The sequence below is a fragment of the Pteropus alecto genome, unplaced genomic scaffold, assembly GCF_000325575.1.
Source record: "Pteropus alecto unplaced genomic scaffold, ASM32557v1 scaffold81, whole genome shotgun sequence".
Classification (NCBI taxonomy): domain Eukaryota; kingdom Metazoa; phylum Chordata; class Mammalia; order Chiroptera; family Pteropodidae; genus Pteropus; species Pteropus alecto.
In genome coordinates this window covers 19,353,426-19,366,505 of record NW_006433378.1, presented here as the reverse complement: position 1 = coordinate 19,366,505, position 13,080 = coordinate 19,353,426, and the positions used below count along the sequence as shown (strand labels likewise).

General features: G+C 38.3%; 1 protein-coding gene across 7 annotated transcripts in view; it reads left to right on the top strand.

The window, feature by feature from the left end:
- The window catches only part of GRIK1 (glutamate ionotropic receptor kainate type subunit 1), a 339,264-nt gene that overhangs the window by 203,779 nt on the left and 122,405 nt on the right, over positions 1–13,080 (top strand). For 5 of the 7 annotated variants that reach the window (XM_006908255.2, XM_006908256.2, XM_025044236.1 and 2 more), the window contains exons 2-3: positions 1,798–1,965; positions 5,605–5,862. The exons of 1 other annotated variant lie outside the window; for it this stretch is intronic. In XM_006908255.2, the coding sequence (XP_006908317.1) occupies positions 1,798–1,965; positions 5,605–5,862 (426 nt within the window). The remainder of the gene's footprint in view (positions 1–1,797; positions 1,966–5,604; positions 5,863–13,080) is intronic. One more of the 7 variants, XM_025044237.1, reaches the window with a different exon arrangement.

The following is a 13,080-nucleotide window of genomic DNA, read 5'->3' as shown; positions in this document are numbered from 1 at the left end:
TAAACCCAGCCTACACCTATCTTCTTCTGGTGACCAAGAGTCTATGATGTGAGCTTATGACCTTGCTGTTGAGCATCCACTAACAGTTCTGAGAGAAACAGAAAGATCCCCTCCACCACCCACCAAGGATCTGCTTACAATTGTGTGACAAAGGAAAAAGACAAAATCACTTGAGTAAAAATTTTCCTAACAGTGATTTCACAATAAATGTTCAATATGGATGCATAGGTAAAGGTTAACATGGTCATGTATCATGGTCACATAGCATTCAACTCCAGTTTCTCAGAGAACATGAAAATGATCTCCATATGAACATCTGTCATTGGTCTATGAAAGCAAGAGATATTTCCAAAAAGCGCAAAATAGTTCTATATAAACCTCCTTAGTTTCCCCAATCTGACAATTATAACTGGTTATTTAATAAAGTCAGTTGAGCAGGGCATTGCAAATAATAATAGTAATAATAATTTTAACTCAAAAATTGTAAATATATTTATTATTTGTTTATTATTCTTTCAAAGTAGAATCGAAGTAATTTCTTTCAATTAGAGTCTGCCTATTGGAGTTCCTTTTCTAAGAAAGGATAGACCTAAATAATACCTGTGCCTATAAATGCTTATTTTTGATTTTTGGTCTCAAATTTTTCTTTTTCTACATATATACAAATATATATACACACACACATACACACACACACACACACACACACACATTTTTTTTTTTTTTGAGTGGGTAGAAAACTTAAGGCACATGTCAATCAATCTAGCCTAGACGAGTTCGCTAAAAACCTACAACTGACCTTTGATAAGGCATCACTCAATGGTATAGGAGAAAGTATAGGAATAGCCATCTGCTAGTTGACAAGTATTGGCATCCCATGGGCACCAATTAATATGTTTTTCAAAGGAAATTGGGAATATTGGTCTATCAAGTTAAATGGAGGCCAGTTAAGAGCCTCTACTGTATGCCCCGTGTCTATTTATAATCCAAGACAGCTCTTAAAGAATATTAAGAATGTGTAGTTAATAATATTTAAATGGTTCCATCAACATCAATGTTTCAAGCAAATTCAGAGCTGGATTCCCCGATGAGGCTTTAAGCACTGCTATTTTGCTTTTGATGAGATCCTCATGGCTAAGATATCACAGACAGTGCATGTGTTCTTGTACAGAGGAAGAACGTAACTTCAGCGGTAGAAGGAAGAGTTGCTTTTGAGCAGAACAAAACAGTTTCTCAAAAAAATAAAAAATAAAAAGCAGTTCTTTAAATCAGCCCGTGAACTTTGGAAAGTACTAGAATATGACCCCAGAATTCTGAGCCACCAAGAACAGAAGAGCTCTCAGTGTATGTGTGTCTCATTTTGACCCCACTCAACTCTATGATCCCTCTAGAGTCTAGAATGTCTGTTTCTGAATAGAAAGAGCTTCATTTTAAGAAAGGATGGTTGGACCAGGACACAGTTCAAATTATACTTAAGTCAACCAGAGCGTGATTCATCTTCAAACTATAGAAAATCCCTCCTCACCATATATCATCAGTTCTATTTTCCTTGGTACTAAATATTGGGAATACATTTGCCATCTCAGAGGTAATATACAGTGCATATGTATGAAATTAGGTCACACATGCTGATGAACTTAACTTTTAACACTCTGTTTACAATATGTTCTGACCATGCCTATATTTCTTACATTTATTCTTTTAGACCTTTTGTCTGAATTTATATTATTCTTTGTAAAAAAAAAATGTGTGAACAATGTGACTAATGCTTCTCATGCATCTCTTTTGCTTCTGCAGGAGGGATTTTTGAAACTGTGGAAAACGAACCTGTTAATGTTGAGGAATTAGCATTCAAGTTCGCAGTGACCAGCATTAACAGAAACCGAACCCTGATGCCCAACACCACATTAACCTACGACATCCAGAGAATTAACCTTTTTGATAGTTTCGAAGCCTCCCGGAGAGGTAACTATTTTCACATTTTTAAAAGCTTCCTTGGGTGATATATCTGCTCTACAAGTCACCTTCTTTCTGATGCCCTTTTTCAAAGTGGGCATCTTGGTGCAAATGGGTTGCAGGAAATCGGGGTTGGTACCGGATGTCACTGTCCAGAGCAATCTCAACTGTCCTAATGGATGTGGCCCAGCTCTGTGTTGTGGGCCTTTCTGATTATCTTACCCTTCAGTGCCCTGTACTCTGTGATTAACTGATTCAGCTGTGAATGGAAAATGTCAAGCTTGATCTGTTTTTCCTTCCCAAGGCTGAGATACCACCATGAAATTGTGCAGTGCAGTCAAATAAAACTTTGTGGAAGGTCATATCCACCGAGCGTGTGGAAATGCCCATGGCACACATAACTCACACCCTGAATTTTAATGGGTTGTAAGCTACTGGGTTTACCTAGTATTTTCTCTACTTTTTTTTTAAACTCACACAAGATCGTAAAACTATGACGATTACAAATACTGAACTATTCAGTTGTACACCTGAAACTGATATAATGTTCTATGTCAATTATACCTTGATTAAAAAAAAGTTAAAAAATAAGAAAAAAAATAGAATTATACAATTAAAACAACAAACAAATAAATAAAACAGGAAACTTGGGGTTAAAGATGTTCATTGAGCTCTGTGCATGCTCCAGGTGGGAAGAGATATCCACTGGGGGAAAAAAAAATTAAAATGAAGATTAAACCTATGAGAATAACCTTTGCATTTGATCATTTGATTCTATTTTGCTTCTGAACATAGAAGTTTCTAAAATGTCATCTAATTTATGTGTAGGCTGCAAGGTTTGTCTCATGGGGAGAGTTGTGGAATTGTGGGGCTCCCTGAGTCATTCCCTAGGCCCTTCCAAGGGGATTTCGTGAGCACCGTCATATTTGATATGCTTGAAGCTTGGCCTCTAAGAAGAAGTTGAGACGTTTGTGTGAAAACAAGGGTGCTCGTCACCCCATAGAGGAAAGCTTCATCCAACAAAAACCCCCAAATAAAAGAAATATAACAAACGCCATGTTCATGCTGATTTCCAAGTAACTAAACACTGGTTGTTTCTACACAGAATCAACCCAGTTAAGATTGTAGAATGTGTTCACCTAATGCATTCTGTAAAATTCTTTTTTGTTTTCTTTACAACAAAACGTAAAACTTGTTTTCTTGGTAGCACAGACAAAAAGTAAATAGCATAATGATTTTTTTTTCTATCTAGGGTATGATCTTAGTAACGAGAAAATTTTCTTTTAAAAATGTATGGAGCTGCAGCTACTATATAGGTCAGAACTGTCTATGAACAAATACAAAATTTATATATAGTATTTCAAAGTTTACAAGGCATCTTCACATAAATTATCTCTTATGGGTTAGATCTCTAACTTCTCTCTCTCTCTCTGACTGACTCTGACTGACTGACTCTCTCTCTCTCTCTCTCTCTCACACACACACACACACACACACACACACCACTTCTCTCTCTCTCTCTGACTGACTCTGACTGACTGACTCTCTCTCTCTCTCTCTCTCTCACACACACACACACACACACACACACACACATCAAGAGCAGTGAGTAAATACCTCAGAAAGCCAACCACATGTAACCATTATACTTCAACCCACATAAAATCGAAAGCTTTTTTCATGATCTGAAGTACCTGCCAGTACTTGTAAATTAAACACCCCCAAAGCTTCTTAAAACTAGTAATTTGCTGGCAAACAGAATTCAAAAGGATTGATTTTCTGTCAAGTACTATTAGCATCCCAGAGCTAAATATTAGCAGGAATCTCCATCCATTGCCCGTGTTAGACAAAACAACAGTTCGTATATTCTATGCTCTCATTTTATCTTGCTAACCAATGAAAACACATTCATCAAATGAGCTTCTAAGGATAATAGCAACTTAAACTTACAGGACTTAATGCAGAAAGTTATATGTCTTCACATCTCCTGTGGTAAGTCAATGCCAAGAGCCAAAAGCTTTCCTTGTGAATGTCAACATTTGCTGCTCCATAGATATTTGGAATTTGGCTCTCAAAATTTTATTAATTTTTCTCTCTAAATCAAGTTGGATGATTCTAAGCCATATAGTTTTTCTACTTACTTTTATTTGTAGAATGACATCATTATGAATATTAACACAATTTCATTTATAAAATATGCTGTCTTTTTTTTCAAATATTCAAATATCTCTCAGGAGTTTCAAATTCCTTTAAACTAGCATTAAAATACAAATTTGAAATGCTTTTAAATTTAGATTTCATGCCAGCATAAATTTATGCTAGCATATAATAAGGAGGCACAATTTTGCATGCTTGTAGAATATAATACGTCCCAATCTTTCTAGAAGGGAATTTGATTAATTGTATCGAGTAACTTAAAAATATCGACAACCTTTAATTACAACTGAACATGTACTCTAAAACTACAATGTAAAATTCAGAGAAAAATATAAGAACTGAAATAACTACTATAATATTACTTATAACAGCATAAAATTAGGAGCAGCTTAAATAATCAATATCATAGGAATAAATGATGACATATTCATACTTAATGGGCTATTCTAAAAACAATAAAAATATAATTTTGAAGACTGAAATGATTTGGGGAAAAGGACATTCTTCAGTGTTAAATTTATTTTTAAATAAAGCAAGTAATGCATCAAACTGCATCTCTATGATTCTTTTATATATATATTTATATATCACCAAAATATAAATAGATGCTATCCCAATACGATAGAATTACATGGCCTTTTTCACTTCCTTCCACTTTCAAATATTCTAAATTCTCTCAATAAGTGTGCATAACCTTACAATGAGAAAAATAAATGTTATAAATTAATTTTAAATACATGTTGACTTGATTTTGTAAGGTTTCGTGTTGGCTGCTATTGAGTTAAAGAAAGGCCTGACCTTGAGCTGAGTCCCTGGGCTCTGGTACAGCTCTGCTATTATCCAGTGGTCCTGACGTACTCCACTGTCTATGATATTACTGGGTTGGACAAAATGTCTTCTAAGATCCCTTGAAGCTATGCTATTCTATTATTCTTTAATTAATTAGGTATCAGTATCACTTAACATTCTTTAGCAGTTTTTCAGTAATCCTGGGACGTCTATGTGAGTTGTGGGAAGGCAGGATCTAAAGCACTGTACAGTCACCCAGAGAGTCTTCTCAGTCCTATGACCACATTAACATCTTCACTGTCACCCCGGCATATGACACAACTCCATTCACATGGCGTTCACTGAGGAAGTGGCTTGTAGACTAGCTCTGAGTGCTCCTGGGTAACAGCATACCCAGCAAGGAATTTAGACTCCATCCGACTAAAGGTAATGAAGCGAGACTAGCCACTCATTTTCATTTGCAGGGAGGTGGCCCTGTGATTCGTTGCTCATCAGTTCCACATTTACATCTCTCGGTGTTTTAGTGTCCGAGGAATTCCGAAAGTTGGATTAAACATGCAGATAGAGAGTGGAGGAAAGTTTCCAATAGTGAAACTAAAAAGAGGATTCATGGAAGGAAACATTAAATTCATGGAACTCTCTCTCCTTCTCTTTCCCCTTCCTGCCCTCTCTTCCCAACCCCTTCTCGTCTTTGGGCATCAGCGTGTGACCAGCTGGCTCTTGGTGTGGCTGCTCTCTTTGGTCCTTCCCACAGTTCCTCGGTCAGTGCTGTGCAGTCTATTTGCAATGCTCTCGAAGTTCCACACATCCAGACCCGCTGGAAACACCCTTCGGTGGACAACAAAGACTTGTTTTACATCAACCTCTACCCAGATTATGCAGCTATCAGCAGGGCCATCCTGGATTTGGTCCTTTACTACAACTGGAAGACAGTGACTGTGGTGTATGAAGACAGCACAGGTATGAGATGCTCATCAGACCGCTCCTGGCCATGTTTGGTCTAAACAGAGGGAACCAGAGTGTCCTGTAGGCATTAATTCACCAGGTGGAGTGCATGGAAATGCTTTTATATGAAGCTGATGGAGTACTCTAACTTAGGAATGCCATGGCTAGCTAATTCCAATTCCTTTTGGCCAGTTGATCTTTTCATCATCGAACTTAGAAGTTATTTTTTGTTTGTTTGGTTGGTTTTTTTTAAGAACTATCACCTTTTGATATGTGTTATAATCTAATCAGAATATTAAAAATATTATTTCATTCATCCAGTTCCATTAAGACTGAGCCCTGGACTCGTTTCCTTAAATAATGCAGAGAAAGTTTGAAAATGAGCACAAGGTGTGATTGCAACTTGATAACTAGCAGCATAAATGTCTAGAAAAGTTTCTAAGTAGGTTAACAAAGAGGGATCCAGTTAGAGGCTGGATCGAGAAAGCTGACCATTTTGTGGAGGAAGGATGTCGACCCTCCGGTGATGAGCCCTTAAGAAAGCTATATTGTCCCAATCTGCTTATTTTAGGGTCAAGGACAGAAATGCAGTGCTCCATGCTTTGTTCTCCCTAGACACTGTCTCTGACCCTATCCCATTTGAAAGTTTCTTTTAACAGTATCGTCCCCCTTTGCCTTAGGGTTACATTTTGAGGTTTGTCAGAGTTCAGGCCCCCTTTTATTCGGTGTAGACTCTGCTGGTGACTCTCCATTGTCCACATAATAAAGTGCGAGTTTTTCTAATGTAGAGCTCTTCGCCACCCAGGCCTTTTCATCTTCATTAACCCAGGAAGTAGCCTCTCTACGTTCCCTCTAGCCTCACAGCTCCCAAGTTCACCTCGACTCTTCTTTTCGGAGGGTGGCCCCTCACTTGGGATGATCCTCCATACCCCCAAGGTGGTGAGCTCTCTCCTTCTTCTGACGACACTCAAATATCACTTCTTCCTTCAAGCTCTCTGAGACCACCATAGGTTTCCACGTCACTTTGTAAATTATAACTGTTTCAATTATATTCCATGTCTATGAGGTTAGGAATTCCTTAAAAAGGGAAGTTTCTCTTATTTAGTTTTCTAATCTAATACCTAACACACTCCTGGCTCATAGGAAAATACTGAATAATTACATGTGGAAGAAATAATATTACAGTGGACCCTTGAACAACACGTTTGAATTACCCGGGTCCACTCATATGCAATTTTTCTTTCAATAGATATACAGTTGTCCATCCATATCCCGAGTTTTGCATCCATGGATTCAACCAACTGCGGATCAAAAACAGTATTTTTGATCTGCTACTGGAACCTGCGGATGTGGAAGGCTGACTATACGCATCATTCTACACCACTTTATATAAGGAACTCAAGCATCCTCAGATGTTGGTATCTGGGAGGTCCTGGATCCAATTCTGCACGGATACCGAGGGACGACTGTATTTACTTTACGAATATTTTTTCTCCAAGAATTGAAATTAGCTTCTTTTTTGACATACACATTTAGTAGTGATATTAATAAAATTATCAGCAAAAATTAATAAAGCAAAGCACTTTTAAACTGTTTAATAGTATTTCATTTTTCACTGCCCCTTTTGCCAAACACTAGCCCTTACTATTCCCCAGAGAATGAATAGCGAGCCTCCTCTACTTGGCATTGAACTCTGGTTCCACTTTAAACTGTCAGATAAAAGTGACTATTGTGGCTGGAAGTTTGCATTTATGCATTTTTCTTATTACACTTCATCTTCTTTTAGGAAGAAGTGAAGATAGGTGATTGTGTATATAATTTATAAATATTATATTCAGAACAGTCCTACTGGGAAGGATAAGCCAAAGGCAGTCATATTTTTAGAGCTTTGCCTGCTTGCTGTGAAGGAAGAACATATCAAATGAACTCCACAAGCACAGAGGGCCTCGAAATAGAATATTATATTGTAAACCTAAGTGTAGGCAGATCCTCTGTGTTGCCTACTTTTGTAAGTAGAGAATTCCATGATGAGCTGATAAAATCATACTATGCCTCATTACGGTTTATACACTATGATATAATTCCCTCACCCTATTTCTACCATCCCTAGCAAAACAGGACCATCTAAAAGGAAGACAAATCAATAAATCATATTGAACTTTTGAATTTCATGTAAGAAAGTTTAAAGGTATGTAAATTTCAAAATGTACTTAGACAAAATGTAATTTGTCAAAAACATGACTCGAAAGTTGATATCCTAATCACCATCTGATTTCATGTGAGCACTTATAAGTGATGGCCATTCTTCACAGGAGAAAAATCATACTATCATTTCTATCTTCTTTTACAAGAAACTGAAATCCCCACTTTATCCCTGTTAAGTTCTCCTGAGCTCAATAAATACTTGCTGAAATTGAAAATCCAAAATGAGACTGCATGTTGCCCATTAAGTTAGAGATAATTCATGTTAAAATGATTTTGCCCATGAAGACATTAAAAATGTAAATGAATAATCAATTGAGCCATTAAATTGGAGCCCAGAGAGTAAACAGGTCAACTGAGATCGATAAAAGTGACATCTTTGACTTTGAGTAGATTTAATATTGCTTGACTCAGGGTTTTGGTTGCAGTAATTAGTAAGCCATAAAAAGGAGAAAAGAGTAAACCTGAAGGAAAGGAAAGGACTTAGGTGTGCTCAGCTCCCACCCTTACACCAGAATTAAGTATCCGCTAAAGAGCACTTTGTTGGGATTTGTTTAGGAGTTTGTTAAATAGCCTGAAACCAGCACAGATGTCTGTGGAACCAAATGGCCCATGACTCCCATGGAAGTCAATGGAAGCATTGTGCCTGTCTCTAAGGATGAAATTCAATTCACTAAATACTAGCAGGCAGAACTCTGTCCTTTAGAAGCACAAATGTAGAAAGATCCTTGAGCACTGTTGCGGGGAGTAGAGTTTTGTCTTGCTTCATCTCTCTCTGTTGCCTAGATGTTCTTCCCATCAGTCACCTACTTTTCTCTAATTTCTCATTCAGAGATGACCCTAGGCAATGAGAAGTTGCTGCTCATTGGTTGTCCCCTCTGCCTCATTAGACCCCTGGTGGAAGCCTGGCTTCGATTCCTTCACACGCATCAAAAAGAGCTGGGAAGCTGAGCACTGAATGGAGTGTGGAGGATACTCAGCAGTTTCTGCTTTCTCAAGACCAAACTTAGTGAAATGTAGCCACAGCCATTTTTGTAAAACAGGGCCTGGCAAACTTTTTTTTCCCTCTAGAGACCAGATGGTATATAGCTTAAGTTTTATGGGCCATAGGGTCTCAGTCACAGCTACTCTGCTCTGCTGAGGTAGCAAGAAAACAGCCATAGTAATACGTAAGTGAATAAATGTGATGTGTTTCAATAAAACTTTATTTACAACAAACAGGAAGGCCAGTGTGGTTGGATCAGAGTGAGGGGAAGCATGGGGGAAGAGTAGGTCAGAGAGGAGAGCCTTGTAGATCATGGAGGGCTTTGTAGACCACTGGAAGAGCTTCTGCATCTCATGAAATGGGAAGCCATTGGAGTTTTTAGCAGAAGAGCAAAATGATCAGATTCACATTATAAAAAGACTACTCTGGCTGTTATAATATAAGGAGGCAAGGGTAAAAATAAGTGGCTCCTAGAGAAATGAAAGCAAGAGATGAAAGTGATGGTAGCAATAGAGGACTAAGAAAAGGTCAGACTCTGGAAATGTTTTGAATGTTGAGCTGACATAATGCCCTGAAGGAGCAGAAACTGGGCAGGAGAGAAAAAGAGGTGTCAAAGATGCCTTTGAGCTTTTTGGCCTAATCCAAAGGAGAGAGCTAGTATGGAAGACTAAGGATAGTATCAAGAGTTTGCTCATGTTAAGTCTGAGTGTGCAATGTCTACTAACCATCTAAATGGAGGCGACGCGTAGGTAGTTGACATATGAGTCTGAAGGAATGTGGTAGGGGCTGGAGATACGAATTTGAGAGTTCCTAAGCATATCGATGAGACTACATGAGGCCACCAAAGAAGTAAGTTCTAGCCAGATGCCTCTAGCCCTGAATTCATAACACATAGCCCTTAAGATTTTTTTCATCCGTGGTTGTCTGAAGTCATTTTTCTCAACACATCAGAGCCCTGAGATTTCTAACATACAGGTTATAAGAAAGAGCTGTTAGCTCTCACTTGAAACATAGTCTCAAAAATGCAGTGGTTGAAAGAACCAGGGAGAAAGCCCAAGGGAAATGACAAACACAAAAATCACGCTAACCAAATTCTTGAGCACTCTGTGCCTTGCACTTTTCCAACTACTTTGTATAATTAAACCATTTAATATGTTCAACCATTCTGTAAATAAATGAAATAGCTGCTCTTATGGCTATATTTAAATAGAGACTTAGATTTGTTACATTTATTATATTTTTCCCTATTTTCCCATAGAAAACAGCTAGAATATATTGCCCAGAACCAAGAATCTTGACAGAGGCCTAAGATTTGGACTTGAAGAAAATTAACATTTTCGCATAGATGACCAAGCCAAAATGAAAGATGATCGGTACCCAATAAAAAATAAGTGAATCTTTTCACCATCAGTAACTCAGCCCACTGGATTGTCTTAACTACTAGCCAAAAAACTTCTGCTATTTGCCTTTTCATAATTCCACCGGAAAGAATGGGGGACTAGAAGATCCTGGACACTTAGTACCAACAAGATTATAAATTATAATTGCTCTTTTCCTCTCTTCTCACTCTTTTCTTCCCTTCATATTTACACAGACCAGTCTCCTGATCAGAATCCTACTCAAATTTTCAGAATTTTGCTCAGGAAATTAATCTTCAGATATTGCATGCCAGGTATATTTATTTTAGTTACCATTGATATTAGCCAGAATTTGGGGGCAAAATATGCTGGTGGAGCTAACTGCAACACAGGTAATATCAAATATTTTGACTAGATTCTTCCATGAGGTACTTTGCAAACAAGTGACACAATTTTTCTTTTGAGCGTAGTCTCTCTTTGATGCACTTTTCTTATGTATGAAGATCTGCACTTAAAAGGGCTGTATTTCTCCAGGTAATTCACTCACTCTCCCATTTCCATTTCTCAGTTCTAATTTTTCCTCCTCTGTGGAGGGTCCATAGATCCCTTTAAGAATCCTATTAGATTTGGGTATATTAATATATCAACAAGTTTGTGGAATGCCATTTTGCATGTTTCTAAGTTCAAATGAAGAAGAAATTAACATTTAAAATGTGCGATCTTATCTTTGGGTCCCAACGGCTTATTACATTCATTTTCATGGCATCAAACCCACTGGTGTGGTTTAATGAACAGGGAATTAGATTAAGACTTAAGAAAACCTAGGTACTTTTCTTTTGAACTGATGCTCATTAATATAACTAAAGCTGTCCAGAAATGAATTAGACTGCAACGTGAGGTAGAGAATTTTTCAAGTGGAGAAGTTTCGGGCAGCAACTGCCTAGAGGGGATTCATGCGGCAATTCAGGGTTTGACCTTTAAGGTCCCCTCAATTCCTAGAATCTGTGACTCATTTTCAGGGCCAATCCAAACAATTAACCTCACCGTGCATCCCTTTCCTTACTGTAAAATAGCACGGACACCTATCTACCTCAGAGGTCTATTCTGAGGTTTACTGAGCTATCTATAATGGTGTGGAGCATCCTTCGTAAAAAGGGGCAATGTAAACAGCAACGTTTATTATTATTTAAAGAGACATTATGGAAAATTTTAAACACCTGCTGAAAACGGCGTGTTCTTTTTTTCTCATCCACATGCTCCACAGGTTCCCACTTGATGTGCCTACAAATCAGCATTTTTCTTTGTCATACCTGAGTACGGAGTAGGTAGGCGGCCAAAGCAAGATTTTAGAATTGGCCATTTTGACATTATCGAAAGTTATCTCTATATGCAGAGCCCAGCTCAAACTCACGTGAAATAAACAGGCTCTTCGCTATAAAATACTTTCGCAACCCGAAGGAGCAGCTTCCAATTGCATTTCTGGAGGTGGGAGTGGAGGAAGGAGGCTCTTGTATTATTTTACAACTGCACGTTTTTATCTTTTTATTTAGAAAGATTTGAACTTAGAGAAAAGTTGCAAGAAATGTACAATGAACTCCTATGTGCCCTTCATCTAGGTTCAACAGTTATCAATGCTGTATGATTCTCTCAATATAAAAACAGCCACAACAACCATAATAATAAGTAGCAGTATTGTTGAACCATTTGAAAATAAGCGGCAGATATTATGAGCTTTTCACCCCTAAATATATTAGTGTACATCCTAAGAACAAGGACCTTCCTTGAAATAACCACACTAAAATGATCAAATACAGGGAACTTAACACTGATACAGTACTATCAGCACATATGAATATGATAATAGTTTTAAAAAAAAGGAAACTCTGCAGAGATGACTGGGGCTAGGGGAGGCTGGCGCTTGCTGGCCAAAAAGCCCCATGGCAGGTTATGCTTAAACATGGGGATTCTTCCTAGTGGCCATGTCCCTCCAGCGCATGGTTTTGTCCCAGGCACAGGCAGAGCCAGCTTGGCCAGAGATGTTTTAAGCCCTTTGGCATTTTTCACCTGTCCAGAGGGACCCAGAGCCAGTTTACCCCACCCCCACCCTTATGGGACAGCCATCTGTGCCCAGGTTGTCTTCAAACTCTCCCCTCACAAGAAAAGGCTGATCGAGACTGCTGGGTCAGCCTTGATCAAAACACAGACAAAATCTCTGCTGGATCTGGTCCCGACAATATGCTTCTAAAATAAGGAAGACTTGACTACACCCACCCCCACAGACACACTCTGTATTTCCATTTTCTCTAATTATATCAAAAATTATCCCCACGGCATTGTTTGAAATCCAGAGTTGCCCATTGCATTTAATTGCCCATTGCAATGAGTCCTTTCAGTCTCTCTTTCGGCCTAAAACGCTTCAGCCTTCCTTTGTCTTCCATGACCTTGACATTTTTAAGGAGAGTCTAGTTCAGTTTTATAGCAGAATGCCTTTCACTTGGGTTCGTTGGTGTCTCCTTATCTGCATTTTATTTTTAAAGTCCCTCCACCACAGTGGGCTAGAAAGCCACCCCCACATCACCATTTTCAGCTTTGTAAATTCCCTTCCTGCTCTCTGACTGGTGTCTGATCCTGGGAGCACACACTCCCTTGGCCGGAGCTGGAAGGACTATAAGCATAGTGAGGAGGTGT